Genomic DNA, 27,405 nt, shown 5'->3' on the forward strand with positions numbered 1-27,405 from the left:
TTCGGGAGAAAATTTATTTTATATTTTATAATTGCTAATTTGGATTTTATGAAATAAAATTTGATTTGATTTGTTTTTAAATAATAAAAACGTTTTCCTATTTTGAGTCAAAGTTGTATTTTTAAATATAAAGTAAGTTATCATATAAGATAGTCCTAATTTGTAACAACCTATGAGTTGTAACAATATGTAATTATCTTAAGATGATAGTATATCATTCTACGTCCAATTGGTCATGTAACAAACAATTGTCTTTGACTCAAACACATATACTCCGTAACTTTATCCTATTATTGTTGTTTTACATCAATACAAGTTGTCATAAAATCAATCTCTTTTGTAAAACAAATCTCACGTGTAGTTTGCCATTATAGGTAACAATTCTCATTTGTCTAGAATTCTTACTTTATGGTTGATTGGTTGTAGTATTTCACAAGTGGTAATTATACTATGATACAAATTATTGATACCTTGTGAAAACTCTATCCTAACGTGAACGTTAACAAGTATAACGATACTACAACTCTTATTTTACTTTTAGTATAAATAGGAGGTAATCAAAGGAATAAAAATTACTTTTCCAAATCTCTAATTTGTGAGCATAACTTTGTCTTTGTTTTAAAGAGCTTTTAATTGCAAGATTTATTTTCTTTTTGGAAAGTCGTGTTACTCAAGTCAACAATTGTTAAGTACTGTTCTGGAGAATAGTGGTTATAGATTTATCTCTTATTCGTTCAATTGTGTGAACAATCTTTGAGATACTCTTATTACTTTCTTTATAACGAGAGGAAGTCGAGTGTTTAACGATACTCATTATTACAACTATAGTTAGTTGTAAAAGGGGTTGATTATTTTGTAATCCGTGGAAAGGTACTAAAATAATTAATCGAGAATAGTGGACGTAGGCTTCGGGGTGTGAAGCTGAACCACTTCAAAAATCCGCTGTGCAAGTTTATTTATCGCTTATTTTATTGTTTTTAATATTGTGTGATATTTTTAATACTTGAATTTAATCGATAAATTCAAAGTATAAATATCATACAAATCCAAATTCGATCAAAGTCGAAAAAGTGGTAGATACTCAATTCACCCCCCTGAGTATTTCATAGGGATCCATAGACTCTTCACAAAGGATCGAAAACTGCTAAATTATCTACATTCAATTATATTCACCCAAGCTTATCAACTACCGTACCTCGTATATTGTCAACTTTCACCATGGTAGAACAATAATGACTTTTGATTGTGAATTGTAACAAGCTTCTAACCGTAACTAATATGCGTTGTTGGAAAGCAGTGCACTGTATTTATTTTGAAAAGCCAAGACATCGTCTACAATCAAACCCCAAAGGCAATGACTCAAGTTCTTCACCTTAAGTTGTGAAATAAGCTGGAGGGAATGGCTTTCCAGGAGAATTTTTTCCGCACCTGTCCTAGCAATGTCCACACCAAACCTTATAGTGGCTGCTTCAGCTACATCTGGGTGGCCACCCTGCGCACAGTCTGCAGCCGCCCATCACCAATACAGACCCCTCCCTGTCTCTAACACTAACAACCATCCAAAGGCCAACCTCCGCTCCTTCCAAAACATCTGCATCAGTATTTACTTTGATAAAAAGTTCTGCAGATTTCGACTCCCCTGTACATTAGCATTCCAGACCAGATTTGGCATAAGTGCAATAGTCAACAACCAGTTTCAAACGCTTATAGATAAGAAAACACAATTTTTTTTTTCTGTTAATCACGCAATAAGAGAAACAATTAATTTTAAGAGAGTGAACTTTAATTACCAAGGAAGAAGAAGAAGAAAGATGAAAGTGCGAAAAAAGGTACAGCAGTGTCTAATGAGTAATGACCATAATAGATACTGTATTAAGGCAGGCAGAAACAAGGGCAAGGCATTGTATTGTATGGATTAGTGGCTGCCCAAAAAGATAAGCAGACTGCTATTTTCATTACAAATTATTCCGATTTAGATTTGAGGTGGGAAAATAGATCCTTCCGTTTCGCTCCATTCCACATTCCTAAAAAAAGGGAAATTGTCGGTTCCCTTCCCCACAAAAGTTGTCCCTATGGAAAGTTAAATTCTATCTTCGACATGGAACAGAAATAAGGGTGTTCGTGTTACTCTAGTTCAGCATTTCTATACAGCAATCTTTTGAAGCCCTTGGAAGCAGCCACAGGTCCATCTCCAGTTGCTCTTTCAGCTCATCGGCATCGTATATTGTATCGACATACAACCTGCTGAGGTCACTTGCGTTTCTAAGAAGATGCGCCATAAGTGACAACGGACACTTGTGCCCACAAAAGTTAACCACTTCAATCTTATTAACATGACACGAAAAAGGGAGTAGATGAATATCTGAAGATGGCAGCGAGTCATAGCAGTGATCCGGACAGTGTGATTCAGAACATTCGCAGCAATGCAAGCCCTAGACAACAAATGAATAAAGTGAAAAAACAAAAAGACGGTTACAAAACAAACCATGTTACACAAAGCTCGTGTAAAGCTGTTATAAAGTGGCTGCATTTTTTTAATAGAGTAGTTCTGGATGCAATTTCTCTATGGGTCAACCATAAACATCTTTTCTATAGGATGTAAATAGGGTATAGCTTCGTATATTAGAACCCTAACCCCGTCATTTATGGAGTTCCTCGAGTACTGGATAATGTTAAAATATACACACAGTATATACCTGCACTGAGTCATTTACTCAGCGTAATTCTACGACTTTATAGGCAGCGGCTTTTAAAAGTTCACGGTCATACTTGACTAAATCTTCATTCGTATCAGTGCTGCAATTGAAGGTTAGTCTTGCCTCCTCAAAAGAGCACGAGGTTTTCCGCGATGGAACAATTCTCACACCAATATTTGAACGGTAGTCTAAATAAGCCAAATTAGGGGCGTCAATCTCAAATGTACCCAGCAAAAAAGAGCAGCATTCTACTGTTAGCTCTTTGAGTATTCCGGTATAATGAATAGCATGACCGTCAATGTCACACTTGCAATATCTGAGAGACAATTCTTCAAGCAATCCACAGCTAGAAAACAATCTTTCGATTGATTCAAAATCAAAGAATATGATATGATAGAGATAGAGTATCTTAAATTTTGGCAACGAGGTTGATAGAGGAATTTCAATTTTATAGTAGTCATGACTGCAACTACAGCGATGCCTCAACATTTTCAGACTCACTAGTGTTTCACACATTAAGAAGCTATCATGATTAGGCATAGAATCTGTCTGGTGACCTAGCTGATAATAAAGCTCTTGAACACCTTTTTGTAAAGCATAAGTAAACCAGCGATCCAAATCTGAATCATGATAGGTTTCATGACATACTAGGCTAAATTTCTTGATGGGTGCGATTTGGTGCAATTTCCGAACATTATCAACATACTCCTTAAATCTTCGAGTGCCTTCTATTCTCTCACTTCCTACTGGATATCGTTTATCTTCAAAAGAAAGACAGGTCATCAAAGTAAAAAGGTAACGCCATCTCTTTGATAGAATACTTGCTTTCACAGCACATGTTGTTGGTAGAAACGAAATTATTTGACCGAGTAGTTCATCAGGTAAACTGCTGATCCTATCCAAACAATCCCCACTTATTGCGTCTTCTACATGTTTACTAAGCTTTAAAGGTGGTGTCATGGTGTTTACAGTTTGATTGTGAGAGATTCACGAGATAGCTCGGTGATTAAAACTTTCCCCCGTCCATTTCGGACTTTTGAGACAAGGACACCCTGCAAGAAGCACCCCCTTTCCTGCTAAGGCGCTAAGACGAGATACAGCGATTGAAATGTAAAATGGTGTACAAAATGAGACAGAGGATGGTCCAACTCGGACCTTTCGAAATCTTAAACAAACGGAATACAGGATTTTCAGCATTTACTATATGAATTAACAAAAAACCTAATCATTGAAATCTATTTAGGGTTCATGTAGTATGCCCACAAACTAAAATCTCAAGAACAATCTCAAACAAACATGAAAAACCATACAGGAATTCCAGCATTTACTATTTGAATTAACAAAATAAAACACAAGAACAATCTCACCCAAGCACATTAATTAACTAAGTGAATTGTCAAACAATAGAATTATTAATCCATAATCTATTGCTGAAAAATCAAATCAACTAAATATGAGAGTAATAATTCCAGAAAAAACAGAAATGATAAACGAAATAAATTCGAAATATTTGAAATTGGCACACTTAATTGAAAGATTTTGTTGATCTCGAATAAATGAAGAATATTGAAAAGGGCGTTTTCGTCAGATTGTCAAATGTCTAAGAGAATGGAAAAGAGGGCGGTGGGATGGGTTTTGAACTAATTGCTCAGTCTGACGTGGCCTAATCTGGCGCGTCGAATAGTATTAGATTTGACGGTGTATAATAATGATACGGAGTATATATATATATATATATATATATACAGCGGAGATCCGGTGAGTCCGGGGTTTTAAATGAGTCCGTCCTACCTTTAGGAGCTGTCAGATCTGGTGAAATAAACGGCTGAGATCAGCGATCCTGGTTGATCTAAAAAACACACGATTCTTTCTTTTTGAAAAAAAACACGTGATTCTCGTATGAGTTTTCTAACCCACCGCAATCTGTCATTGCAAAAAAATTACAATCACTCTCTTCTTTCTCTCTCTCTCTAATGTATTACTTTCCCAATATTTCTTCATTGTTCTTATCGAAGGCAGCCATTTAAATCCTCAAATTTCCACAACTAGATAAACAGTATCAAAAGTTGAGATTGCAGATATCCAAATCAAGGGGGAAGAACAATGATTCCAATTTCAGGTTTTATTATTATTCTATTAAAGCACCGATTTCATTTGTTCAACAACAATTTTGATACTGAATTCGTTATTGTAAGTAGAAAAGGCAAGAAACATGTAAAGAAATCGGATTATTTTACACGTTTAATTATATTACGATAAGCTTTATTGACAATTGATTTTATTGTTATATGAACTTTAATATCCTGCAAAACAAACAACACAGCACAATGATGGACCGAGACTTCGAATCTTGCTAAATCGTGATTATCTTAACATTTCAACATCAAATTGACGAATGGATTAATATAGGTATGCAATCTCTAGTATTTATTTGAGTATGCAATTCACATACGTTGAGATTTATTTGATTGGACTCATTTTTATTCCTATTTTAGTAGCATTAATTTAGGTTAGCATTTGTAAATGCGTTGCCGATGACAATGTACTGAAAAGTGTTATTTTACGAGGTAACTAATGTTACTCCATCGGCAAAACTAGCGTTATTTTACCAGGTAACCAATGTTCTAATGTTACTCTATAGATTAAACATTGTTACTTTATCATGTAACCAATGTTACTTTATTGAGTAACTAGTATTGCATTATTATTCGTAAGTTAGAGTTACTTCAGATCAGGCTTGTGGCACTGTGGATGGAGAACATCTAAGTGTGTTAACACTAATTATCTCTAGAAGTGTGTTATTCTATAGATTAAATAGTGTTACTCTAACGACTAATTAGTGTTACGTTGTTGGCTTAATATTATTGAAGCAATGATCTTGAATCATTGACGAAAAAATATCATTTGTTGTAGGTTGTTTTGAGGTGAATATTGAGGAGTCATTGTTTTCTACTTGAACAATTGAATGGTCAGCCTATCATCCTCGAATAGTTTACATCTAATGGGTAAACTTGGAGCTATATAACTCGTATGTCTTGCGTTGCTATCGTAAAGCATGTTTATAGTTGTAGTGTTTTCCCCTGAGTCAATATGTGTAATGAAGCCTATTAGCTCAATTGGTAGAGCCTCGTGTAATAACACGAATGATGTGGGTTCAAATCCCACATAGGCTATCTTGTAATATTAGTTTCAGTCATAAACGACGCATAACCAAAACCCGTCAATAAGGTTAAGTATCGAGACATGTTTCATCCAGGATTATAACGTCATTCTGAAATCTGAACTTTACAAGCTTCATAAACAGTGCGTGCAACACAATTCACTGCATGTCCATTCCTGTAATGAACTTGAAAGAAAAGCAAATACGAGTCAAAGTGAAATTCTCCCTACCCTCGTAGCTCCGCTAAAAAAATTGTTCTTTGATTGTTGAATTCGAATTTGACTGAATAACACTTACCTGATTCGAGTAATGCTCTCTTACACAGTTACATGATTAGAATAACACTCAGAAATCATTCAATACTACTCAATCGCTTTAATAATTCTAATTGTTTGAGTATGTTATTCTAATTATATAGGCATGTTATTGTAATATTTAGGGTGTGTTATCCTAATTTGAATTACTCATCCGTTTGTTCCAAAAATAAATAAATAGTGTTTTATAGCAAAATAACTAAGTTTGAACATTAAAACAAATTATGTCCTCCATATGATCTTTATTTCCTCGTCTATGTGGGAGTCGAACCCACACCTTATGCCGTAGCACAATGCTCTACCATTTTGAGCTAATAGACGTCATAGTGTATATAAATAATTTGGAATGACAACAGTTGGACAAATGGTACAAACTAGAAAGTGGACCAAATATAATGAGATTTACTATTTGCATTCCTATCAGCACCAACAACACTATCATCTAGACAATCATTTCTGCTCTTGATTCAACAAGAAGAAAACACAAATAACCCAAAAGTGTAGCTTTTTTTACCGAGTATAAGCTGGTACAGCTGACCTATTTGTATAGCAAATAATGAAATCTTTCCCTTCAATAGTGACTAAAGCTAACCCAACAAAGTCAGATCCTGTAAAAGCGCACCCAAAGTAGACCCAAAAATGAACTTGAGTAACCCTTCCCAAAATTTGTTGTGTATTCACATGTATTAGGATCATAAGAATATGCGTATACAATAACAATTATTCTATGTTACAATAAGAGTTATTCTATGTTACAATAACAACTCATATATGTTACAATAACAGTTATTCTATGTTACAATAACAACTCATATATGTTACAATAACAGTTATTCTATGTTACAATAATAACTCATATATGTTACAATAACAACTCATATATGTTACAATAAGAGTTATTCTATGTTACAATAACAACTCATATATGTTACAATAACAGTTATTCTATGTTACAATAACGTCTCATATATGTTACAATAACAATTATTTTATATTACAATAAAAGTTATTCTATGTTACAGTAACAGGTTATATATGTTAAAATAACAATTATTCAGAAATTCATGACGTATTCTGAATATTTGAACTACCAGAATCTCCTAACTTAAACTACCAGCAAATCGTCACAAACTAGTAAGCAATGTTAAGAAGATTAAAGTAACACCACTCTACAATCATTGTAACACGATTACACTATTAGTGTAACACAATTATAACATAAAGTAACAAAGTTAAAAGGCACTCGTGCATCAATCATTAAATTGTTTCATATCGAAATTACTCATAGTGAAACATAATATTTAGCAACACCATTACAATAACACTAATACACCTCATATATCACTCTACAAGAAACAATCTCATGACATCAACAAGAAAATGCATACATCGTAGCATAGAATAACACAAACATATTTGTTACAGCTATAATGGTGATTTATGACTATTAAAGACAAAATTCAAAAGAAGACAAAATTAAGTCCAGAACAAATGGCGAGAAACATCGCATAACCAAAGTGTTAGTATGGCTAGATGATAGCAACGAGAAATTGACAGTTAGATGATTGCAACCGAAATTGGTACAAATGCCATGAGATTTACAAAACTAATCAACCTAAACCTAAAATTGCAAAAATTAGGCAAATTGATTAAACTGAATTAAAAGTAGTAAAATAACGAAAATCATACTACTGAGCAAGATTATATGGTAAACTTTAAGTAAAGTAGCAATAGATTACATATAGTTAATTGATGTGGGACGTCTTTACAAGATTATTGTTCGCTTCGTTCCAGTTTTGAACTATATTGCGACCGATTATGGCGATTTTATCCGACATTAGCACAAATATCTTGATTAGAATCAAATTAAAGCACAGGTTATTAAAAGCATAGGAAAATATGAACAATTCATTGACATAAATACAAGCAAAAATGCAAAATAACAAAACCTAATCATAAAAATTGACAAAATTGAAATAAAGAAATGTCATACCTAAATTTACTTCTCTAAACAATGATTCTAGCTCCGTAAATGTTGCAATATCACTAGAGATGCTGAATCTAGAAGAGCAAGCATGTATAATTGATTGTAGGAGAAGGCGAAACAATCGAGATCTATCTAAAAATTGTTTTCGTGAGAGAGAAATTGAAGAGAGAGAGTGAGAGAAATAAGAGAGAAAAATTATTGACGGGAAGAATAACAAAACAGGCTGTAGGATGAGTTTTATACAAAGAGAGGAAATTACGAAACTACCCTTAATCTCATCGCTTTATTTCAGCCGTCAGATCTAATTAATCTAACGGTCTAGATTGATAGGACAGACTCACCCTAAGAAGCTAGACTCTCATGATCCTAACTCTATATATATATATATATATATAGGGTCGGGGTCAGGTGCGAACTAAAGTTCGGTGCGAACTTACGAACTAACTTAAAAACCCAACAGTCCCAGCCTTCATTCACCAACTACTCCATACCTTTTACCTTCCCACACAATCCCAACCTTCTCTCTTCTTCCTCTACAACCCAACCCCTTTTAAATGCAACCACCCACTCCAACGGTGATGTCAACGCTCATCGTTCTTTTGTTTATCACCTGTCACGCTCATCCTCTCCCATCGTCTCCAACCCACGCGCACAAGCCGATGCCGATAAACCATTTCTTTCTCAAACGCCGAAAATCATTGTAGCTGTCGTTCAGAAATCGCCGACTTGGTTATTGACGGAGATCTCAAGTGCATTGAATCGTTCTCTTAGCTTCAATCGAAGGCTTTTTGCGTGCTAACAGAAACTCAGATTGTAAGTTAAATCGTAGATCTACAGCAAAATGGAGAGTAGCTTCGAAAATCTAAGGATGTTGGGACTCATGTCGGAGATTCGAGAACGATAAAATGTTCTCACCAACCATAATTAACATAGTCGGCGTTAGAGGTGATGGCCGTGGGTTGGTAGCTAGTCGTTGGATTGTGCGGGATTTTGATCGTTTTGCGGTGGTTTGGGTAGCCTGGTCGTGGCCTTGGTGATGTATGGTGGTGGGTGGTGTCCCCGCCGCGGTCTGAGGTGGTCGGTTATGTCACCGGCTGCTGGCAGTGATGGGGCTTGGTTGTGCAATTAGTTCAGGTGTGTTTGTGGTGGTGGCGACAGTGGGTGTGTTGGTGGGGTGACTATGATGGTGGTGGTGGTTGTGGCAGTATTGATGGTGGTGGCGTTAGTGGATACACAAAATACCGTCATAGATACACTTCGTATAGCTACTAGATACACTTCGTATGCTTTTTAATTGTGGTAGTATGCTTTCGTTTGGTTGTACCGTACATGTACTAATGGATGTTGTTGCTACTTTGATTAGGTTCCTAATGCGTCTGATACAACAGCAAATGATACGAATCTGGAATCTTCTCCTTTTGCACGGAAAAGGTGCGCATTCTGATTGCTTTTAATGTGCTCTGTCGTTTCATTTCAATTCTGCTGATCTTATCACTGTGCTGATCTACTGTCTCTTCTTTTACGATGTGTTTACTGTCAATAGTCATCCACCTCCTTCATTTGGTTCATCTCCTAATCTTGAAGCCCTTGCACTTGAAGGAAAACGACTTGATGACGTGGAAGAGTCATGGATTATTGCAACTACTGTCACAGAAAATTCTAGTTTGAGTCAACGTTACAAGAGTCATGGATTCAGAATCAATACTTGAATTGCCTCCTTAGAATGACTATGATCCTAAAACCTTTTGTTTAAAGGCTATTATTTTTTTTATTTTATTTTAAACTAATTAGTGTTAATGTGTAGATGTAGTGTGGAAATAAAGGTTCTAGTTTGCTAAGCTGCTTGTATCTAATAGTTTTAAAAAGTGTATCTAGTAAGGTTAAGGAGTGTATTTACCAAGGTAAATATTTGTATCTAACAATCTAAAGATGTGTATCTATCAAAGTAGATGAGTGTATCTAGCTTGACAGAGTTGCGTATCTAGTAAGGTAAAGATATGTATTTAGTAATTTAAAAGATTGTATCTAGCTAGCTAAAAGGTTTTATCTAACAACTTAAAAGGAGTGTATCTAACAAGCTAATCGTTTGTATCTTAGTTGCCGGAGATGTGTATCTATCAAAGTAGATGAGTGTGTCTAGCTTGCCAGAGATGTGTATCTATTAAGGTAAATGTATGTATCTAGTAGATGTATGTATCTATCAAAGTAGATGCTCTCTTACACATGTTGACCTTTCGGACAACAAGTTTTCCGCTGGTCATGAGAACATCGGTATAGGACCACAAATCGGTATACAATATCTAAATGTATCTCATAACTCACTCGGAAAAAGCTTGCCGGATTCTATAGGGAAGTTGCAGTCATTGAAGACCTTGGATTTCAGCTACAATGAGTCCGAGTCCACATTACCAACCTCATTGGCGGGCGCAAGTTCCTTAGAGGTATTGAAGATGCGGAATAATAACTTGACAGGCGAAATACCAACAGATTATCTGAAGCTTAGTAAACTGAATGAATTGGATTTATCAGACAATCTTTTAGCAGGAAAGATTCCTGATGGTGAACCATTTAGCAGTTTTCCTGTGAGTTCTTATTCAGGAAATAAAGGTTTATGTGGAAAACCTCTGCCTTCTTGTAAGGTTTGATCAACAGAATGTTTGTTATAGCAATTACTTAATAAAACAATGGCATTATCTCAGTCGTCGAAAGGCTTCCGTCTTCCTTTTTGCTTATAGTCGACGTTGAATGTAGTTATCGCTTAAGAAGTGTATCTAACTAGCTAGAGACATGTATCTAGCAAATTAGAGGAGTGTCTCTAGCAAGTTAATGTGACCAAACGAGGTATGTATCTAGCAACTTAAAGAAATGTATATAAGAAGCTAGAGGTATGTATCTAAAAAATTAAAAAACTATGTATCTAGCTAGCTAAAAATGACTATTTTATACTAATAAAGATAATTTTAGTTAAAAATTGATTGTTATTTATTATTATAAAATGACTACTTTTGTAAAACAATCACTTTAATATAAAACACAAAATGATCACTATTATTAGTATAAAATAGTCATTTTTACTCCGTCGCAAATCATAGTACCCAATAATTATTATTTAATATTCACAAATTATCATTTTGTGACGGACAAAAGCCATCACAAACTTATGACGTGAGATAAAAAGGCAAGTGGGAGAACAAGTAAAAGAGAACGAGTTGTGAGAGGTTATAAATTGGTGACCATTATACGGAGTATTAGATATTTGGGATATCTAGCACTCGTAGTAACACACTAACTAGCAAGTAGCACCCGCACCCATATTTACTACACCTCTGTTTTCTTCTGCTTACACACTAACTAGCAAGTAACACACTAATTGAGGCTCCACTCTTTCACACTTCACACTTCACCCGCACCCATATTTATGACAATCAAATCTAGGACTAAATCATCTCCATCATTATGGTTTCTTTGTAGAAAATGAAACAAACAATATCAAATGATGTTAGTGGCAGTTCATTACAAGTTAATCATACAACAAACAAAGCACCAGTACATTAGACGGTAGATGTAGTACACCATTTCGAAACTTAATTAATTACAACAAGAACTCGAAACCAGAACTGCCCTACACTACCACCACATTTAACCAGCACCTTAATTGATATACATTCGAGTTGTGTATCTAGAAGCATTGATATTTGTATCTCGAAGGTGCAATACATGTAACCAGCACCTTAACACCACCACCCATTCCCCTGACGTGACTCGTGTCAACATATAAGACATATATATATCCAATGGCAGAAAAGTTGGTGTCAGATTTTTGTTGAGCCAACTGAACATAACATAGAAGGATCAGCCCGCTGTAGTCTGGCACCAGTGATAGCTGATAGAACAACAACAACAGTACCCGGAGGCTTAGAACTATCAGGCACTTGAAATACGGCATTATGCAGATTTGGATCAAATTTTTCATCGGTGGGATCAATTTTTTCAATACCAGTTTCTGAATACCTGAAAGAACAAACGTTGTTATGAAGAAATCTCATATCAGTAGCATCTTTATGAGACCTGCAAATTAAATAATGCAATTTCACAGCAAGTGCATAAATTAAAACGAACTAAGCAAAGAATAAGATTGTAACATACACTGGCAACATAAATAAGGGATTCCGGCGAGGATCGACGACGAGCACAAGGGTAAAGTACATGGTGAGGAAAGTACTTCGCCGGAGGATTTAAGTAAACTAACGAATGTAGTCAAATCCGTTTGTGGTTATCGGAGTAGTCGCCGGCGTCTATTTATTGCAGACCGAATTAGATAATACTCCAGTAAATTAGGTTTGTGACGGTTGTAGGTTTGCGTGGTGGTATGTTGTGTGAGATCTCGGCGACATCGATTGTGAAGTTGATGCGCCGGCAACAGGTGCGGCGTGCTCCGACGAGGATGTGGACGACGGCAGATGGGAATGGTGTGGGGATGCGAGAGGTTTAAGGGAGAATGTTGGGATATGCGGGAGAATTGAAGTAATTGGGCCATCTCTGTGGACCGTAGATATTTTAAATCTGAGGGTTATGGGTTAGTTCGTAAGTTCGCACCGAACTTTAGGTTCGCACAAGATCCTATTTCTATATATATATATATATATATATATATATATATATATATATATATATATATATATATATATATATATATATATATATATATATATATATATATATATATATATATATATATATATAAAATATTTAAGGTTTTTTGTCAAACACAACCTTTAAAAAACTTTTTTTTCCAAACACCACCTTTAAAAAAAAAAGTTTGTGAAACACAACCTTTAATAATTTTTTTTTTGTTAAACACGACATTTTGGCTAGAGCTTGAACACTTGCAATGGGGTGACTTTCAGTCCATGTTTGGTATAGCAAACGAGGTTGGTTTGAGATGTTTTTAGACTCCTTGGAAAAGTGGGAGTATAAGCTTTCTAGGGGTTATCAATACGGCGGTGATAGGTGGACTTATGTGAGGTCTATTGGTGTGTAAAGTAAGGGTGGTCAAGGAGTGAATTTGTGTTTTTCTGATTTGTTTTTACCTCCAATTCACTCTTTGACCAACCTTACTATACACACCAATAAACCCCACATAAGGCCACCTATCACCACCGTATTGGTAACCCCTGGAAAGCTTGTACTACCACCTTTCCAAAAAGTCTAAGAACACCTCAAATCGACCTTGATTGCTACCTCAAATATCGACTTAAAGTCACCCTATTGCAAGGTGGTTAAATTCTTGCCAAAATGTCGTGTTTTACAAAAAAAAAAAAATATTAAAGGTTGTGTTTTACAAACTTTTTTTTTAAAGGTGGTGTTTGGAAAAAAAAGTTTTTTAAAGGGTGTGTTTGACAAAAAAACCATATATATATATATATATATATATACAGCAAGGATCCGGTGAGTCCAGGGTTTTAAATGAGTCCGTCCTATCATTATATACCGTCAGATCTAATATTGTTAGACGCGCCAGATTGCGCCACGTCGGCTGAGAAATTAGAAACAAAACCCTCGGATCGCCCCTTTCTTTCTGTTTGTCAATCTCCTTCAGTAAAAATCCCCAAAATCAATTAAGAAAAGAACAATTTCAAAGAAGGTTGCTGACGAATTTCACCATGCGATTGCTCATCTTCTTCTTATTCTGATCTTGATTCCAATGATTAAAATCCTCCCGATTCTTCATTCAAATCAAAGGTTTATCGTTCTTTTGGCCATCAACAAGTTGTACAATCCTCGGTCATGGTAAATGCATCTGTCTCTTCTTTCGAAACGTTTTAGTTCTTTCATTTCTTGTCTTGGAGTATTTGTAATTTGTTTTCGTATTAATTTTGTGCTTAGTTATTGATTTTAGTTCAAATTAAGATAACTATTATGCTATTTGCACACAATTTCATATGATTACAAGATTTTTGAGTACAAATTGTCGAAATTGATGTTACAATTTGAAAACTAGGGTTTACAATTGTTCTGCTGAAGTTTTTGATCAAATATCACTCTTTATCGTTATGAACATGATTCGATGCTATTTAACCCTCATTTTCATCTAGATTTTGTGTTTCATGCATTTGATGTTTGTTAAAATCAATGGATTTAGTTGAATTGTATTTGCTTTGCTCTTAATTCAATCTATAATAGTTAATGAATTCAAGAATCGCATCTGGACGACAAATTTTAATTATTAGATTCGAGGACGAAGTAATCGCTTGATCGATTAGGCAAATTCAGATCCAGAATAATAGGTATATTCATAATTATAAAACTCAATTTTTTTTATTAGGATTATCTATAATTAGAGTTGAATTCATTAAATTTGCGCTTATTCATTATTTTCTGTTGAAGTTTAATCATTGTGTGTCATTATAACATATAATTGCGGTTATTGTAACACATAATAGCTATTAGTTTAACACATAATTTTATATTACAATAAGGCATAAGCATGCGTATGAAGAAATTGTGCGTCATTATAACATATAATTGCGGTTATTGTAACATATACTAGCCATTACTATAACACAACTTTTATATTATTACAATAAGCATGTGTATCAAGAAATTATGTGTCATTATAACGTATTATTGCGGTTATTGTAACAAATATTATCTATTATTGTAACAAATGCTTTTATATTGTTCTAATTCAATTTGGGTATGGTGACACAAATTTGTTGGTATTGTAACACACAATGTCTGTTACTATAACATACAATGTCTGATATTGTAACAATTTTTTTGTTATTATGGGTCTTGTTGGTTCTCTACTACTATTACTCTACAAAATTATGTTCCTTTGAATAAATTTTAAGAATTGTATTGCGATTAAGATGTTGGATCTTTATTCATGAAAAGTATTTAAACTAAACTCGTATATTAATGTACGTTGTGAGTATTCATGTATGAACCTTTTTTAAAGCCAATTAGCTCAAATGGTAGAGCATTGTGCAAATGCACATGATGTGGGTTCGAATCCCATGTTGGTTATTGTATACTACTCCTACTTTAAAGACTCATTAGTCTTACTTTAATAAATTAATAATACTCTAACAGGTCGTAGTTAATATTACTTGAGCGAACCGCAATGGAATTGTGTCTAGTTCAGTATTATAACAGTTGCTCGTCAGTTGATATGGTTATAAGGGATGATATGTTTGAAAAAAAAACAGATAATTAGACATATGTCTATGGTCAAAACAGTGAGACAAACTAACAATAACAATGTAATTATACAGAGTGTTACGAAGTACTGTAATGGTGTGAGTGTACAATGTTACGATAATGGTGTAACTATGTTACAATTATGGTACAATTGTGTTATGATAATGATTTGTGTGTTTTGTAGAGCTGATTAATCAAATAAAGAATAGCCACAAGCCCAAAATCTATGTTCCGAAGGAAACAATTACACCAAATTTATGAAAAACAAGATAACCTATGTGGGATTCGAACCCACATCATTCGTACAATTGTACGATGCTCTACCACTTGAGCTAATAGGTTTTTGATATACCATAATTGATTAGTTAATAAGATCAAAAGACGCATATTCTTCTTCGACTAAGGCTCACAAAACAGGCAACCTACTAAATTATTGTGTCATCATTATGTTCCAACTTTCAACCCAGATCTCTTAGGCATATGCACAGAAGTCATAGAAGCAATGTCAGTACAGTTAATCGAATAATTTCACTTTGAACAATGCCTAAATGAAAACTTGGCCAAAAGAACAAATTATAACTTACCTATAGGTAACAAACGACATCTAGCTAAAAAGTTTGGTTGAAATGCCAAAATCTCAGAAATTTGTGTTATTTGGTTGAAATGGAGATATTAATGCTACTAACTCCAATAGCACTGTTGTTTACCCTATTTTGTTCAATGTCCTTAAACATGGACCAAAAATTACTCCAAATATGAACAGGGGTTCAATGTAAGCCCGGTCTACTTTAATTAATCATAAAATGAAATGAAAAAGCAAGCTTATTAGAAATATAATCTCATAGTATGCCACTAATAATTAACGACATCTGAACCTAGAGCAAAATCCATCATCAGGTTCTATAAGTAGTAGCAATCTGCTTTACGACGACCTGCACAGCTGTACTAGCTAAAGCCGACAACAACAAAAAATACGACTTGCATTGCAACCAAAAAACTAACGACTAATGGGAAGCATCCAATGTACGCATAAGAAATTCTGAATTATTCTAGGAATGGGTCAGCCAATACATGAAATTGAAGTTGCGGATACATATGTCACCCGGTAGTTAGAAAGACGGAATTATAACTAATGTAGAAAGAACGAACCATCATAAAAGTTGCACCATCATTAAATAACTTAAAGCTTTGTTGTTACATGCGTCACAAGATTATCCATCACAAATCCATGTTGCTAACCAGAATGTCATTCAAAGCAAAATTCACAGCCTCATCACTTAAAGCTTCCATTATCACAATTCGTCATTGAGTAACACACTTATATCGTTACAATAACACACTTAAACTATTATAATAACACACATATAGCATTAGAGTAACACTACTTCAAAAATTATTCTAATAGTTTAAGAATTTAAAATACTTTAAAGCATTATCATAACAAGGTTATATCATTGTAACACGCTTGCACAATTATCATCAGAATATTACATGTACACCATTAGTATAACACTAATAAAAAATCCTTATCATCGTACAGTTTACAAATACATCGCATTCCTGTTAGAAACAAAAATAAACAGAGCATTCACAAGTTTGTGCATACTTTTAAGCGATGATTAACAACAGGAAACTAAAGTTTGAATCATATGACTCGATTACTCTAACATCGACGGCGAAATCGTCGGAGATCAATGCTTATTTAGAAGATGTTGCTGATAATGAAATATGCAAGCTAGAAATAATTAAAATAATTACAATATAACATTAGATTGAGTGAAATAATGAACACAGTTATATAAATTGAACAATATAAAAGTAGAATTGAGAAGCATAAGTGATCAAACAACACGACATCTAAAACAAAATCAGAAAAGGGGAAAACATACAAAACAATAATATAAACTCTAGAAAACAGAAAGTTATTCCGAATAACTAAGTTTTCCACAAATTGAGCAAGAAATTCATGGAATAATGTTCAAAAGTACAGTAATTAGCAATGAAAATTGAAATTGAATCGGTAAAATAATCTTACACTGAATCGAGCAATAATCTGAGTAGGTCGAAGTAGTGAAATCGCTGACGGAATTGTTCGAGCAACAATTTAATCGAATCGAGCAACAATTTGATCGAATAATTGTCGAGATTTGCTTGGAAGTTGAAATCGCTAACTGAATTGTTTAATTGTTTTGATAAGAGAGAGAAAAAGGAGAGAGAGACGATTGAAATAATGTGAATATAATCAAGACGACTGAAAGAACAGGGGAAAAAAGAGCTTTTATATGCCATCAGAAAATTACAAATCTACCCTTAATGACACGCATCAAATCTTAACCATTCGTGGATTCGGATCCGACGGCTCCAGTTGATAGGTTGGACTTCACCCTGAAGTGTTTTCATTTCATGATCCTAACTCTATATATATATATATATATATATATATATATATATATATATATATATTGATTTCCAAATAACCGTGTACTCTACCAACAAAAAGACCCAAATTCTCCCTTAAAAAAAAAAACAAATTCTGAAATTAACCCAAATTTCCAAACAATCCTGTAGATCCGTCTCTCGATCAACCCTAGTTTCTCAGTTTCGTGTTTCTGTCAAGGTAATATCGTCTCTCTCATTCGTAGTTGTAGTTGTTTAATTTTCAGTTGATGTTTGATTTTCGTTTGTGTTTCGTTTGGTTTTTTCAATCAACCATAGTTTCTCAGTTTCGTATTTCTATGAAGCTAATATCGTCTCTGTCATTCGTATTTGTAGTTGTTTAATTTTTGTTTGATGTTTGATTTTCGTTGGAGGAATTAAAATTGTAAGAGGTTGTTCCTTGTATACACGAGGCTAAGAGGAATTAAAATTGTTAGGAAGGTTGATAACAGGTGGCAATCGGGTTGGTCGAGTCAGATTCGAGTCGAGTTGTTTCAAGTTCGGGTTATCGTATTGTCGGATTGATTAGAGCCATGTATATTTGTGTGTCGGATGGAGTTTGATAGAATTATTTCAGGTTATGCCTTACCTCGGGTATATCCTTTTAACAATTCACATCGGGTCAAATTTATAACGGATCACAATTCATAGGTCATTTTTTAATATTATACTCTGTACTATATTATGGAGGGCGGGTGTCTATTTTATTAGCGAATAGTGATTCGTAATACCTTGTGAGTTGTAACATTATGGTTTAGGCTGGTCTGCCATAGCAAGCTCCAACGATGGACAAATCAGCACTTATTTCCCTTATAAACCGGACATGTCCACAGAAGGAGTTCTCTCACCTCGTAGTCCGCTTTCCTAGCACTGATTCTCCTTGTAAATCCGACATATCCACAGAAGAAGCTGTCTTAGAATCTGTATCAACTTCTAGCACTGATTCTCCTTGTAAATCCGACATGTCTACAGAAGAAGCTGTCTCACTTCCTAGTACTTGTTCCACAGAAGAATCTTTCTGTAGTTCTAGTTATTCGAGTTTTTTGGATTGGGAGGAGTTTCATAGAACATTTGTTTTTGCTGAACCCATGATTGAGGTTTACTCCATCCGCATCTTCAAGAAGTCCTTTGCAGACAACCATGAAGAGAAATGTCAAGTCTATGGTACTATAAGAGTCGAGGATTTGAAAACTAATAGACCATTTTTCCTCTACAAAAAAGATGTTGGAGATGAACATCTGGACGTCATCTCTTTTCTTCACCGTAAGTTGACACTGATTGGCACTGACAATGTCTTCTCAATGGAAGAACCTAGTATAATCTTTGATATCAGGGACAAAGCAACTGATGCTGCCATCGTTGTAGGTCGCGCCTGCTTAGAAAATGCTACAACTGCTGAGTTTGAAAAGGATCTCGTGCTGACTATTGAACTAGAAGGTGTTGGTAGTGCTTGTGTAGACTACACTGCTTTAAGGTTTGGAGTTGCTGCTTCCTTAGACTTCGAGCTATACCCTGATGGTGACTACGGCTCTGACGACGCCCCTGACAACGCCTCTGACTTCGCCTCTGACTTCGCCTCTGACTACGCCTCTGATTCCGATGAAGAAAGCATTGGTGTTTGTGGGAGTATTTTAGCCTACCATAGCAACGGTTACTGCAGTCGCAAGTCTGCTAGTCAGATGGTCTGTAATAAAATTTTTGAAACGCAACCAAGTGAATCTCAAGTTGTGGAATTTGGATCACCAATTAAGCTCTGGAGGAAGTTTGTTGCAGTACCAGCATATTCATCTCTTGTAATACAACTCAATTTAAGAGATCCCGATACAGATGAACCAATTTTCGTTGGACAAACCGTCTTGGAGATCGACTATTGGGAAAGGAGTATGGAAATTTTAGGGCAAAGCTGTCGGAATTATAAAATGTTTTTACGGGTAAGGTGGAATCAACCATTTATGTTAGATGAATCATCCTATGACAGTAGCCTAGTGGAGGAAGATTATTTCGCAAAACTGGTAAGTTTGTTTCTGGTTTGAGCCTATTTTTGTGTTAGTTTAAAATGTTGAATACTACATTGTAGAACGAAAGGTTGCTTTACAAATTACAATTTACTGACAATTTCCCTTCCTTTTCAGCCAAATGAAATGCTCGTATTTCCACAACCATTGTTGGAGATCTTCTCTGTTTTCATTGGTCGTAAGCATGGTGAGGAATTAAATCTGTATGGAACAATCCAAGTTTTTGATTCGCATCTTTATTGTACCGTGTTTGAGGCCACAGAGAAGGATCCTTACAGGTTGTCGTCCGGTTGTAATACGATACTTCTAAATGGCCCCTCGCGCGTTATGTATCAAGGGGAATGCTTTTGTATCTTAATTGACCTAATGGATGTGAAGCAACGGATATATATTAAAGGCACTGCGAGTTCCAGCCGTGGCCTCAAGATGGGTCACATGGCATGGCAGGATAGATGGTTATCTACAATTGTTAAAGGTGCGCAAGAGGATGGCTTTGCGGCTGTGAATTACATGGCTATGCCCTACGCCATCAACTCTGTGGTAAAAGTTCAGTTGCTCTCCCAGGGTGGTAGGTGTGATGGTCTCTATGGGAAAATTGTAGCTTTCTATAGCACCTACGAGTATAAGACGGATGACGATAGAGAATATTACCGGTCTGTTTTATTTCAGAGATCAGAAGACAATTGTTTTATGCCAAATGGAGATAACACTGAGGTCGATCTGTCTCGATTCGTGTTTCCTGTGCCATTGAGGTCCTTATTGTACATTCAAATGCAGCTGAAATTTGGGATTTTGAGAGGCTCTATTGATAAAATAGTATCGTTCAAACCTTGGCAAAATGATTCATTTTTTGACATCCAGGCAAATAGCTTTGCTATCCACGTTTCGGTTGAATGGAGTTATGGGTAATACAAGTCTATTTATTCTGTTGCGCTTGAACCTGTAGACATATATAGTAATTCGGTTTTACTATCCTATGCCCAAGCAATCATTATTAAATCTTAATTTACGTTTATGCCCCTCTTTAATCAAAATAAAACAAACAAAAGTGATAACCTCATCAGAGTCATCACTAATTACTAGAGCTGAGCAAAAAATCCGATTATCCAAACTGATCCGATATCCAATCCGAATCCGATCCGAATTTTTGGATATCCGATCCGAAAGTTAAGTTTGGTTTGGATATCTGATCCGAAATATTTGGTTTTGGTTTGGATATGGATATTCGAATTAAAACATTTGGATATCCGATCTGATCCGAAACTATAGTTTTCTAGTATAATTTCGAGAAAATAAAATTTTATTTGATACAACAACTTAATTAATGTTTAAAATATTAGAGAAATATCTAAGTGGTACTTCAATTTTATAGCGAGAACATTGGAATTAGAATACGAAAGAAAATATCATGTAAAACTATGAATATAATCGTGTTTCAAACTTAATTTTAAAGTAAACTAGTCTTAAACCCGTGCAAATTGCACGGGTTTGTTGTTTAAGATTTTATAATACCAAGATTCTTCTATGAGACTGTTTTTCAATGAGGTTTATTAAAGCATGTACCAAAAAAAAATGAGGTTTATTAAAGACGTCTCTCCGAGAGAAGTTGTCAATTTAATAGTTTGTAAAAAAAAATTGTTAGTTTCTAATGTAGTTACTAGTTAATGGCATGTCTCACATATCTTGCATGATACAGTCCCAGAAGACATACTCTAGATGTAAAATATTGTGTTTTTGTATTAGGTACATTTTCAGGTTGATTGTTACTCTCAAAAATTAAAAGTTATACCACGTTATATACTATTATAATGTAATTTGTTGTTATATAAATGATTTTAAAAATTTTATCACATAATACAGTTGTTAAAATATTATGTTATGTCGTGAAACTTCATTAGGTTTATTTGGTAGAAAACTATACATATACACGGGATTAGATAAGCCCCTTATATTTTATAGTATGGTTTACTATTCTAAATATTTATGAACCGAAATACTTGGCCAACAAATTAATAAATAGATATATGATTCGATAGGCTCTGATAAATAAATATTGTCTTGTGAAAAAGTATAATGTGTATGTAGTACGTTCATATTTCCAAATATAGATTAACCAATTTATCAACGTATTATAGCTATAGTGCTTTACCATTCAAGACTTGACCCGTTCTCGTAAAAACGCCCTAACTCGGCCTGATTTCTTCAAGTTAAAAGACCCATAAATCTTGACTCTCAACCCGATTGACCCAAACTTGAAATGACTCGTGATTATAGGGTCTCGACCCGTGCTCGACCAGTTGGTAAAAAAATTCATGATTATTAAATTTAAATATAAGCATTAATACTCTCTTCATATTTTTATTTTTTTCCAATTTGCTTTTTCACAGTCTCTAAGATGAAACTTTGACGTATTTTTCCACATGTAGATGTTAGTTTTTTCTTTGTCAAAATTAATATTTTATGAATGATGGTTTGAAAAAATAAATTTTACAATTTTACATGAATTTTTTTACCATTAAGTAATAAAAATTATTAAAACAATTGAATTTTATAAGTGCTTTAATATAAGTATGTTAAGTAAAGCAAATTGCATGGTTTGATATTTTAAGATTACAAATCTTTTCTAACACACCCGAGTTCGAAAAATGTTCTCATTTTCAGTTGAATTGCTGCAAAGTCGAGATGTGTATATGTGTGTTTATACTTGTTTAAATCGACAAATAATGGTTCATCTCGTATTTTTAGGGTCATGAACTAATTTTGAGATATTATTAACTACTTCGTATATGAAAGTGGTCCGTCTTAAACAATTACTGCGTACATAAAATAAAATAAAATAAAAGTATAAAACGACCCATAACTCCATAAGCTCATAATAATCGGCCTAATCCAACTTAAGCACATGAAGAAACAAAATAAATCAAAACCTAATTGTATTCGCAAAGTCTCATGCTCTCTCCATCTTACTAAATAGAGCATTCATTTACAAAATATAAACCTATCTACTACTATCACCGCCCCTCTCATCCTTTCTCCATTTTTTTTTCTATTTTCACTGACTCAAAATTCATATTTCTTATCTTAAGATTCATATTTCTTATCTTTTACTCTCTCAATTACTTCATCTTACAAATTAAAATGATTATCAAACTCTTTTACACAAAAAATCAAGTAAAAATATGAAAAGCTATTGATATATGAACTATGAAGTTTTTTCATATTTGATAAGTCTTCTTATTTGTTCTCTTTTTTTTTTTTTTTTTTTTTTGTGACTAAGTCTTCTTATTTGTTTAACACATTAGATAAGTAATTGCATGTGGTTGATGTAAATTAATAAAATTTGTTGAGTTTAATAGATAAATTTTATTTTATTTTTATTTTTGTGTTAATTTCGATAGTAGCTTAATCACTGGTCATTTTTTAATAAAAAAAGTGCATTTTTATTTTGATACAGGTTTATTTAATGATAAATGATTTTCCTGTATATATAATTATTATTTAATCGCATAAATATAATTTTTTTTTAATTTCATGTTGATTTTGAATTGTACTGTAGTAATTCATCATTTTGGCATTAAATTTAATAGTAATATTTCTTTTTCAATTTACGGTATTTAATGTTTAGTATATTTAGGATTGGAAATCATTTACGGAGAATGCAGACGGCCAATTTTCACTATAGTCATGAAAATTAATTATATGAAATAATTGTTGTAATTATAATGATGTGAATTTTTATATCTACATAGTATAAAAGCCAGGTTTTTTCTTAGCTTCTGATTGGCTGCTGAGTTTTAATAATAATTAACATATGGGTCCTACCATGTTTTTTATGCCAATTAATTACCCTCTCTCCTCAACTCAATTCATATTCTAATTAATCAACTTCAAATGTTTAATCTTAACAATGGTGAGCGGGGTTAATTAAGAACATCTAAAATCTAAAAATTACAAAATTTACAAAATTATATCTGAAGAATAACTAATCAATGAATTTTAAAATTTATATTTACAATATAAACGATTTATTTTTTTGCTTGATAATATAACATAATAAATACAAATCAACATTTATTCTTTATATCTATATTTGAGAAAACATAAAACTAAATAATCGGAAAAAATCAATTTTTTTGGTTGATAAAATCATAGAAAAAATAAAAAATAAAATCACATTCTTTGCAAAAAAAAATATCAAAATTTAAATCTCCAATCCATAAAATCAAACAAGTTCAAAATAACATGTAAAGAATCATTCATAATAAATCACAGTTGTTAACATATGGTTATCACTTATCACAAATTGTTATGTAAGAATTACAATTATTTTAATAACTCGATATTTTAAATTTATGGTTACTCCCTCCGACTCCACAAGTTATTTGTATTTTTATTTTTTGCTTAAAGTATTTTAATCACTGAATACTTGCCCGTCTTAAATGATGATTTGTGTAAGACGATAACTATTACTCCCTCCTATTCACTATTTTCTTCCTCTTTCTTTTTTGCACAAGAAATAAGAAATTGAATTTGGACCACACAAAACACACTACCCCACATGCTATTGAATATGGACCACACAAATCAAACCAAAAAAGGAAATAGGGAAGAAAACGTGAATAATCCGTTTAAGGAAATAGAGAAGAAAATGGTGAATAGGAGGGAGTACTATTTACGAGATGATTTTACCCCATGAGACAGTTTCAATGTCCAAAATACAAATTGTTTATTAGCATTCGATGAATATTTTTTTTAAAAATGAACCGTCTCACAGTATAAAACCACCTTATTCTAAAATTTGTCGTCATGTTTGTTATTTAGTAAAAAAACCCCAACTTAGCTAATATAGACTAGATAACAAATGAATAATATATAAATATAGATGACAAGTAATCCGGACGGAAGGAGTAGTAGTTTCATAAATCAAACTCATACTATAGTCGTATGAGCTTTTATAACAGTGAGAATGTCGGCCAAATTGTAATTTGACCAGATTAGGATTGTTCGTTCCCATATTATGGAGATAATATGTTTTATGTATTGCATTGAAATTTTAACATTTAATTATTATTACGACCGTGCATTTTCTGCACGGGTTTAAAACTAGTTTATCATATTACTGAAGTTGGTGTATTTTGGAATAAAACAATTTTTCTAATTAAACATTGAACTGTTGAGGAAAAGCAAGAATCAGAATGGTAATCAATTACTTTGTAGAACGTGATCCTGAAATGAAGGGAAGAAAAAAATTGCTTTGACCAGTTGACTTTTAACCACAGGCTGACACATCAGCTTTGTGGTTGTTCCTTTAATAAAGAGGATTCAAAAGTATGGATATCCGATGGATATCTGCATCCGATCCGATTATTTTGGATACCCGGACATTGGATATCCGAGACATTTGGTTTGGATATTGGATATCTAACTTCAGGATTTTTAATATGGATATCCGATCCGAACTAGCACTTTGAATCAAATACCCAATCCGTACTCTGTCCTACTAATTACCACAACCGTTTACCCTGTGATATCATCTTCACACTTTTTATCCTCCGCAAATACCAATCCTAAATCCTATCGATCAACCACAAACCCAGTTTCAAGGATACACTATCAAGTATCAACCATCACTATTTACCACAACCGTTTACCCTCTGTACTATAATGAGTAAAATGTGGTTGATACTTAATAGTGTATCTAGTTGAAAATGGAGACAATGGTGGCATGGTGACATGCTGGTTGTGGAATGAGAGATGGAAATTGGGCTGTGCGCTTTGATATGTGGTAGATAAAAATTAAGGGTGTTGATTTCACAGTACACATTTTACTCATTATAGTACACTATTGACGATTATACCCCTCTCATTTCCTATCACATTTTTCCTTCTCTAACTTCTCTCTAATCTTTTCCCTCTAATTTCTATTTCATTTACCCATAATCATCTAATTTCACCCACCATGTGATTAATAAACAAAACATTAAGGGAGGTGGTTTATCATCCTATTGTACTGCTTTGAATAATGTTGTTTGCGAAATACGAGTAATATTGTGCATTTGTACTACATTAATTAAAAACTAAGAACCAAACAATGTGAAAGAGGATTCACAGCTAGACCTGTCAAACAGGTCAAACGGACGGGTTACGGGTTCAGTTATTTCGGGTTCGGATAAAATACGGGTCGGGTCTATTTCGGGTTTGAAAAATACGGGCTTATACGGGTTTCAGGTCATGTTTCGGGTCAGAACGGGTCAGATTAACGCCTTTTAAAAAAAATCATTTTCTTCAATTCTACGTATAAACGCATAATTATTCTTAAATTTTTATTATTATCTAGTTTAATATATGATATAAGTAAGATTAAACCTTTTTTGCTTAATATTTTCAATATCACACCATTATACGAACGGTTCGATACGGGTTTCGGGTCGGGTTCGGGTAAAAAAACGGGTCGATCAACATCTTTTTCTTGTAAGATATTCCATAAAATAAATAAGTATTTTATTAATATTTAATTAAGTTATTTTATGGAAATTAAGTTGGTCCATTGTATGGTGGAATTTACCTAGGATTCTGTTTCCATTATTGTCTCCCATAACTTACCACTCACAATTTAGGAAACTGTTCAGTTGACTCTTTGATGGCAAGAGTCTATATAAGGGGAACATATTTATTCTGATTAAGGTTCACCGAGCCTACCTCATTAAGAAAATACACCATCTAAATTGCGAGGCTGAGGGTTTGGAAACCAAGTCAGATTTGGGACATAAGAATTTGGGTTATTCATTAAGACGGATCAATTATTTCAAGCAATGGCTGGAGGTAAGTAATCGATCTCTTTTATCGCTCCCGCATTCAGTTTATACATGTTCATTATGAGACTAGAACATGTTAATTTTAGATTATAAAACTTACAGTTGGTATCAGAGCGAATAATCGCCTCTGTCTTGCTTAATTAAAATAATAGTTGTCGCATAGAATGATACGTGTATTTCATGAATTTTGCTTTGGTTAAGAATTATTTATTTATGCGACTATACAGTGCATGTATATTGACTTGATTGCTGAGCGTTTTATTTATGCGACTATACAGTATGTATATTGACTTGATTGTTGAGTATCTGATTTGCTAAAGCATGTATTAAGTCGTCGGGTACATGGTTTCCTTATTGCTTCACTTTGTATTTCATGTTGTGGAGTACATGTTTTCCTTTTTTTTTGTTGCCATGTACTTTGCTTTTATTGCAGGGCCGTCTCGGAGTTTTCGGGGCCCCTGTGCGAGATCTAAAGATGAGGCCCTATATAATATTTTACGAAACTATTTTATAAAAACAATGAAAAAAAGGGGCCCTATATATCATTTTACTTAATCTGTTTTATAAAAACAATGAAAAAAAAAAGACATAAATGTTGGTATTGGGTTTTGAACTTGAGTCTTGTGTTTAAAAATCTACTTACTAACCACCAAGACACTAGCTTTCATTAGTTTTGAAGGCTCAAAGTTTATTTATCCTTACTTTACTTTGGTTTTAAATAAAAATTTTGGGCCACTTGTCATGTGACCAAGACGCCCAAAGACGCCCCTGTTTTATTG

The 27,405-nt window shown here is 33.7% G+C and overlaps 4 protein-coding genes across 6 annotated transcripts in view; 2 read left to right on the forward strand and 2 right to left on the reverse strand.

Moving 5' to 3' along the window:
* Positions 1–27,405, reverse strand: part of LOC141597075 (F-box protein At4g22280-like) — a 218,174-nt gene that overhangs the window by 33,339 nt on the left and 157,430 nt on the right. The window lies entirely within an intron of this gene.
* Positions 2,715–3,656, reverse strand: LOC141595515 (putative F-box/LRR-repeat protein At3g58880). Its single transcript, XM_074415481.1, has one exon. The coding sequence runs from the start codon at positions 3,654–3,656 to the stop codon at positions 2,715–2,717; it is 942 nt and encodes a 313-aa protein (XP_074271582.1).
* Positions 10,332–10,802, forward strand: LOC141595516 (uncharacterized). Its single transcript, XM_074415482.1, has one exon. The coding sequence runs from the start codon at positions 10,332–10,334 to the stop codon at positions 10,800–10,802; it is 471 nt and encodes a 156-aa protein (XP_074271583.1).
* On the forward strand, positions 17,844–20,820 carry LOC141597074 (uncharacterized). 3 transcript variants are annotated; one of them, XM_074417405.1, is made up of 3 exons: positions 17,844–17,977; positions 18,555–19,808; positions 19,929–20,820. In XM_074417405.1, exons 2-3 carry the CDS (start codon positions 18,582–18,584, stop codon positions 20,718–20,720), a joined length of 2,019 nt encoding a protein of 672 aa, XP_074273506.1. In that variant the 5' UTR covers positions 17,844–17,977; positions 18,555–18,581; the 3' UTR covers positions 20,721–20,820. The 3 variants fall into 3 exon arrangements, with proteins under 3 accessions (XP_074273506.1, XP_074273505.1, XP_074273507.1); XM_074417406.1 differs by having other exon boundaries at positions 17,863–17,977; positions 18,769–19,808; XM_074417404.1 differs by having other exon boundaries at positions 17,862–19,808.

The sequence above is a fragment of the Silene latifolia genome, chromosome 8 (assembly GCF_048544455.1).
Source record: "Silene latifolia isolate original U9 population chromosome 8, ASM4854445v1, whole genome shotgun sequence".
NCBI lineage: Eukaryota > Viridiplantae > Streptophyta > Magnoliopsida > Caryophyllales > Caryophyllaceae > Silene > Silene latifolia.